This window comes from Drosophila albomicans, chromosome 2L (genome assembly GCF_009650485.2).
Source record: "Drosophila albomicans strain 15112-1751.03 chromosome 2L, ASM965048v2, whole genome shotgun sequence".
Lineage (NCBI taxonomy): Eukaryota > Metazoa > Arthropoda > Insecta > Diptera > Drosophilidae > Drosophila > Drosophila albomicans.
This window is the reverse complement of record NC_047628.2, coordinates 2,297,995-2,305,173: the sequence shown is the minus strand read 5'-3', so window position 1 is coordinate 2,305,173 and position 7,179 is coordinate 2,297,995. Positions and strand designations below refer to the sequence as shown.

Sequence of the window (7,179 nt, the reverse complement as noted above, 5' to 3'; positions counted from 1 at the left end):
TTTGTATGGGGAAAAACGCCTATTTACTAGGGGTCTTAGTTTCTTTGGTTGACATTGAGCAATCAATGGTATATTTTGAATACGGTACTATATCGATACGCCAAATATATCACTTGGTATTTTTTTTTTAGAATTTTGTAGTAGTTTTGGTGTAATTTGAGAATAATACCGCAATATTTTGCTTTTATTCAAATGGGTAGCGTGTATATCACAGTCGAGCACACACGACTCTAGCTTTCTTACTTGTTAATTATTAATTGTGATCATATTAGAAATTATAGAAATAAAAAAAAATATATATAGTTATTTCGAATTTTTCGTTTATGTACTATAATTTCCTTGAGTACAGCTACTTCTCCCTAAGGATTGATTGAAACTAAATTAAATACTTCAAACTATAGTAAAACTTGCATTAAAGCTTCAAATAAAAGTAAAAGACAAGATTCATTCATTCAACAAACCTAAAGCAAATACAAATATGTACAAGTAAGAAAGCTAGTCACTTTCAAATTAACTGAGGATTATTAAAGCCATGACTAAAATCGTAAATTGCACACCAATAAAATAAAAGTTATGGAATTAATATTATATATAATATAATATTTAAAAAACAAGCGAGCGTACAAATGACCTGACTTGAAATTATGTTTCTTAAACAAAACTAGGTTTTCACAAGGATGGTCGGAGACACAGTCTTGGCATAGACCCAGCTATTCATACTAATTCCGAACAAATGTAAATTTTTTATGGCGTTGAAGATGTTTCCTTCTTCTTGTTAGGCGCATTTATATTTCGAAAAACCTAATATAACACTTTTCATTTTTTTAGAATAAAATGTAGAAATGCAAAAAAAAAAAAATTACAAGATTATACCGTTAGTTTTCGACTCATTGACACAAGTGATAAAAAAAAGAAATAAAATGTCACAAAAAGAAAATTTATAATCTCAAGAAATATCAAAGATTTTCCTAATAGCAAGCATTTTCATAACAAAATTCGACTTATGGAACTAAAACGCATGCTTCGAATTCTTAAACGTTTTCGCCGACGAACGCATTGTTTGTTTAACTTGGGTGTATTTTTCTTTTATTTTGTATTAGTTGTTTCAAACTATTCTTTATTTTCCCATGGAAAAATAACCTAAATTTATAAAGGTCCTTTACGTATATCTTAAGAACTAAACTCGCGATAATTAATATTCACGAAAAAAATTAATGTATTAAAGCGCTTAAAAACCGCATTTTACATTAGCACAGTGTAATGTTTATCACCCCAAAGATAACTGATTTTCTTATACTTAATGTGGTGTGTATTTCTAATATCATTACTGAAGCTGATGCAAAAACTATGTTTTGATATTTTCTTTTAATTAGATCGAATTTTAAAATATAGAAATACAAATAATGAACTATGCTCTAAAATATATGTTATTTAAGTTAAAATATATAATTAGATTAGTCCTTTGATCTTCTTGGTCTTCCGACTTTTCCTTTCCGTTGTGCTAATGTTCCATTAGAATTTGAAGGATTTTTAAGCAACTTATGCCAATCTTGTTCACAAACCAGACTCGCTCCTAACATTGCGTACCTGAAAAGATTAAAAACATTTGGTTAGAAATTTTTAAACTAAAATGAATATTATTTATTATTTGAAACTGCACATACCTGTCACCAGGTCGCAAATTAGAACCGCATTTTGCGCAACTAAAACATCTAAGATGAAATACGCAATTTATAATTTGTTTTTGTTGATTTTGTAAATCGATATTATTTATTCCAGTAAGAGCTTTTGCTACCATTTCACTTGGGGGTATGGTTTCCCCACATCCAGAACAAACCCCGGAGCTTCCGAACATACTGAAATCATAAGAAGATGCATTATATACATATGTATACCAATATTCGTATAAAATATATTCCGTGACATAAATATGGTCATTTCCAAAATACATCAATGTTATAGTTGAATATCACAAGATAAAATGCGCAAAGACAATCGCCTAAACCATTTTAAGACTATGCTACGATGCTACAAGGCACACAACAAAAAAAAAACGGAAAATGGTTTTAAGCTGCTTTTTTTTATTACAAATTGTGCAAATTAAATTGACCAATACTTTGTTAGAAAACTGCATATTAAAATTTAAAAAAAATCATCGGTTTTTCTGGGATTGTCTTTGGTCGTTGTTAAGTAAACATTCATTATGAACAAATAATAACTATATATATATAGGTTCCGTATCATATATTCATAAAAAAAAAACTAAAATAATATACGATAGGTATATTTTATTTTTTTTTTTATTACTTTTTTTCACCTTTTCTGGAAATGCCAATACGTGCGCAAATACAATGAAAATACACACATAGTTCAAAATTGGTTACAATTGGGACAAAATAAAAACAGATTTGTTTTTGAAAGAGCTCCTCTAAATAATAAACGCTTTATCGATCGCTTGGTTAATTTGTAGTGTGTACACTATGTATGTATTTAAATTATATAGTATAGTTTGCCAAAATAACATGTTGGAGAAATGGCGAAATTTTAATCACACCTGGAATAGTCCTTTTTACATAGTATAAGACCGCGCCTTGTAAAACAACTTGAGCCAACGTCGGCTAGCATAGCTCCACAGCAATGACATTTTAGGCAACCGTTGTGCCAATATCTGTCTAAAGCATATAAAAGATATCTATCACTTATTTTATCTATGAAAATATAGAAAAGAAAGAAATTTGTTAGTGCATAAATATACCAAATATATTTTTTATAAGAGTTATATTACGGAAATAATTTAAATTGTTGTAAGTATGCTATTATTAAGAAAGTTTATCATACACATAATTACTTTATACAGCTGTGCAATAAAATATGTATGTATGTAGTTCTGTCTTTTATAGTGCGACACTAAAAATACAATATATAAAGATTTGGAATTTTTACTGCTTTCCCTGGGTAAAATAAATGTATGTATACATATGAAAATCAACTTAAATATGCAAAATAAAATTACGAAAGAAGTCAATTAGACTCCACTTTTCGAAGACTACTATGAAGCTTAAAAGCAGTTTCTAGGAAGAACTTCACAGAATTATATTAATTATATCTAAATATGTCTTTATAAGTATAATTATTGATTATATCGAATCCTTGGGAGATTATAGGATTTTTGTATACCCGCTACCCATAGGGTAGAAGGGTATTATAACTTTGTGCCAGCAGGAATTATATATAACAGGTAGGAGGCATCTCCGACCCCATAAAATATATATATTTTTGATCAGCGTCAACAGCCGAGACGATCTAGCCATGTCCGTCTGTCCGTATGAAACACGGTATCTCAGAGACTATAATAAATAGAACTAATTTCGACAGAAATCTAATATCAAGTGTAATTTTAAAGCTAGAAAAAGCTACGCAATTTGTTATACAATAATAACTATAGTCTTTGTGAATCATGAATTGTCGAAGTAAGAAATACTTTTGTGTGGGCAAAAACGCCTACTTACTAGTGGTATAAGTTGCTTTGGCTGGCTGGTATATCTTACACCATATAGTATATCTTGAATGTAGTTTCATATCATTATACATTATGGTACATTTTTTTAGTATTTTGTGGAATTGTTTTTGGCATATTTTTGAGAATAATACCGCAATATTTAGCTTTTATTTAAAATGGGTAACGGGTATCTCACAGTCTTGCACATTCGACTGTAGCTTTCTTACTTGTTTAATGGTAGACTTAATATATCTTACCATTAGAGAAGAGTCATTGAAATTGCCCAATTTAAATAGTTTTTGCCCAGTAACAAAGTCTCCCCTCTTTACAATAAATTCGAATTAGAACTAAAACTTATGCTAAAAATATTTAATATTATTATTTAAGTTTACATTTCTTTAGGACAAAACAATTAATTAGTAATTATCGTTTAAACCTACCTCCACAACCGCCACACACCTTTATTAATGTGCTTGGGTGTATTAACTGTTGGTTATTAAAATCATTCGAAGTTTCATCCATAAACGATAATTGAGACGATGAAATATTTGAGTTACTTTCTGCAATATCCTTGTTGTGGCTGTTTCTATAGCCAATGACTACTGAAGGAAAATTTTCCGGACTAGAGGAATCTTGCTGATGTGCCGCTAGTATATCAGTATATGAATGGAACGATGCATTCATTGCAACAAATTTTTGATAATTATATTAATAAAGGCATATAGGTGCTGTCTATTGCACGACGATTTCTGAAATAAAGATGTTTCATTATTGCAATTGTTGATACAAAAACTGGTATAACAATTGTGGAAACAATTACTATACGTGCATATAATTAAATTTTTGAACAAATATTCTTTTATCGTGTTAAAAATGTATCCACGGGCATGCATGTCAAAATTTAACCAATTGGGTTCCAGTTAGATTGCTCATATATAATATATATGTATGTATGTACATAAAAAAGTTATTTTGCCGGAGGCACTTTTCACCGGAAAATATCCATATTCTTATCTACTTACTATACATACAAAGGTATGTATACTATACTATATCTACCAATGGCACTATTTAAATTAATAATTAGTTTTCATGATTATGTTTAATAATAAATATGTACTGTTGTAGGTTGGATAGCAAGTACGGTTGTGTGTACACATTAATATACATATTTGAAAGAGTAAGTATTCCATAAAGCGAATAAAGACATTTTGCAGCATATCTCAAGTTGTCCGTCCTTTATTAGATGTTAATTTTAAGTACTTGTTGATGAAAAACTTATGCACATACAAATGTACATATTAGCATGCAAATGCATGTACGTATTACATTCAATCACTTACTAACACATACTCATACAAATTGATGTCCATCTTGATATTTATTTCACATGCATCTGTCTCACAAAATTATGTAAACAATGTCCATATGTATTTAAATTTTTACAAATGTGACTCGAAATTATTCACTTATTTACATTCAACTATAAGAAAATGCACGTATACTCCTGTATTTACAAATGAAATCCAAATCCCACCAAAGTTTGTGTTCACAACCGAGATATCATGTGCCGGAATGTTTTTGGTAATTATAACTTACATGTCAAATATATTTAATTAAATTGTTCTCCCTCAATTACAATTTTGTCTCATATGGAATAATAAAGGTGTTTTGATAATAAATAGCGTTCCTAGTGTTAAATACAAAATTCATAGAGATGAAAGTGCTTATAATCGATAACTCTTAAGATTACGAATTTAACTAGCTCCATCAAATATTTCGATTTAATCGCATTTTCTGAGTTGCTCGTACAACAAATTGACGCTTTCCATTATTTATATGATGTCGGTATTATAAGACTGATTTATACTAAATTGTTTCAACGACCGAGTTTTACAATTATGCGATGAAATCCAGTTTTATATTAAAAACACAAAAGTTAATAAAAATATGTATCGAGGATATGAAATTTATTTCAAAATTATATTATACTAAATAAATAATTACGTTAAGTCTCATCTGCTATAATCATTTTATGTATATTGAATGAGAAAAAATAGAAGCAAATTACTTAGCTCCCGATGCGCAAACCAATGAATCACTATCGATAATATAATGATTTTGTTAAGTTTAAGCCGTTCTGTATTTGGTAAGTTGTCTTGTGGAAGTAGTCATAAAGTTAATTCATATCGAAAAGTTGTTTGCTAAAGCGCTGCTGCAAAATGCGCGAAATTGTTTTTTACCCGTGCAACTTCATATAAAAAAAAACGGCCGTACAAAAATTTTTCGGTGTCATTTCGTTCCGCAGTTCCCAGCACAAAAAATTGTTAAGAGTATCGATACTCCGATTCTAGAATGTACTTATGTATATGGATGTCAAATCAGCAGCAACCTATTATTCCGCACTAATAAAAAAATTAAGAAAAATCGTCTGAGCATTTTCTCGTGAATACAAATATATGACATCTAAAATCAAAAAAATATTGCAATATGTGCTTGAGATATTGCCGCCATAGAAATAGGCATAATTTCTCATGTTTTTCCTTTTTTTTTAAATTGCATTTAATTAAGAGGCAAATGTTTGAGTGGTGTGGCCAAAAATTTGTGTGTTTTTTTTTTTAACATTTTTCTCATTTTTTCACTCTAAAATAAATATATTTAAGAATTATTCATTAATTAACTAAATTTTACAAAAAAATATGGTAAATACCTTTTCAGAATCATATTTGCATCATTGTTAAAGCGGCTTAAAAAGCCGTCAACCTTTTATACACAATCGCTTAAGTAATATTGCAAGCCAGTCTAATAGCCTATGTAGACCAAGTGCATCTGCTTCAATGATGCAGTTCTATGATGCAAGTATTAACTCCAAACTGCATCACGCGATGCAACAGGAAGAAGAAGAATTTAAAAGGCAATAGAATCAAATTAATCGAAAATCATCAATTTGATATATTGTAGAACACAGAGTATTTAAAATGTATAGGAATATATAAGTAATTCCATGGTGGAATTTGTCCCGTGCGAGACTCTTTACATTGAAAATAACATAAACTGAAACAATTTTGAAAATAAGAAAAGTTTATTTTTATAGCTCTAGGTAAGTACTTTAATTAGAGGTAAGAACGGTTTTGGAATTTTCTTTCTGTTTTGTTTTCTGTTGTGATAATTGCAAAAATTAACCAATTCGTACGCAAAACCAATAAATGAACGAAATTATATATTTTATTGGAAAACAGATCAAGTTCCTAAAATCAATCTTAGCTAAATATAGTGCTTATCTAAATCTTTAAGATTTTATGTTATTTTCACTGCAGTGCACTGTAAGTCTCGCACGGGTCAAATTTCGCCATGGAATTACCCATATAAATTTTTTTTCTTTATTAATTCACTACTTATTTCCGTTTACATCATAATAAGCAACTCACTCTGAATCGATCACATTTCTATATAAAGGGGTAAAATTGATCACCTTGGTTTCTTTCTTAAAACATTATCTTATGCCTCTGTCGATTTCCTTTCATTCGTCTTTTTTTGCAAAGCAATTTGAAATAAGTCTATAGCGCCAAAATTTGCAAATGGAATAATCAGCTGATTTTCATCGATGACGTTTTCTTTTTTTTTTTGTTTAATGTTTTGTTTAAATATTAGCTAAAATAGGTCACATATCCTCTTATGTA

The 7,179-nt window shown here is 29.2% G+C and overlaps 1 protein-coding gene across 2 annotated transcripts; it reads right to left on the bottom strand.

Moving 5' to 3' along the window:
* Window positions 1–1,346: 1,346 nt before the first annotated feature.
* Window positions 1,347–5,232, bottom strand: LOC117565377 (LIM domain transcription factor LMO4). Of its 2 annotated transcripts, none has more exons than XM_052002012.1 (5): window positions 5,099–5,232; window positions 3,940–4,248; window positions 2,555–2,672; window positions 1,665–1,856; window positions 1,347–1,587 (listed from the first exon to the last, which is right to left on the bottom strand). In XM_052002012.1, the coding sequence occupies exons 2-5, from the start codon at window positions 4,181–4,183 to the stop codon at window positions 1,455–1,457; spliced, it is 687 nt and encodes a 228-aa protein (XP_051857972.1). In that variant the 5' UTR covers window positions 4,184–4,248; window positions 5,099–5,232; the 3' UTR covers window positions 1,347–1,454. The 2 variants fall into 2 exon arrangements, with proteins under 2 accessions (XP_051857972.1, XP_034100342.1); XM_034244451.2 differs by having other exon boundaries at window positions 2,555–2,708; window positions 5,099–5,229.
* Between the last annotated feature and the right edge of the window lie 1,947 nt (window positions 5,233–7,179).

What these genes read in the sequence shown, in the direction of transcription:
- LOC117565377 (XM_034244451.2), bottom strand. Translation starts at nt 4,183, where the DNA reads ATGAATGCATCGTTCCATTCATATACTGATATACTAGCGGCACATCAG. An exon ending in GGTGTGTGGCGGTTGTGGAG is followed by an intron (nt 2,709 to 3,939) that starts GTAGGTTTAAAC and finishes ATATTTTCATAG; the next exon opens with ATAAAATAAGTGATAGATAT. An exon ending in TGTAAAAAGGACTATTCCAG is followed by an intron (nt 1,857 to 2,554) that starts GTGTGATTAAAA and finishes TTATGATTTCAG; the next exon opens with TATGTTCGGAAGCTCCGGGG.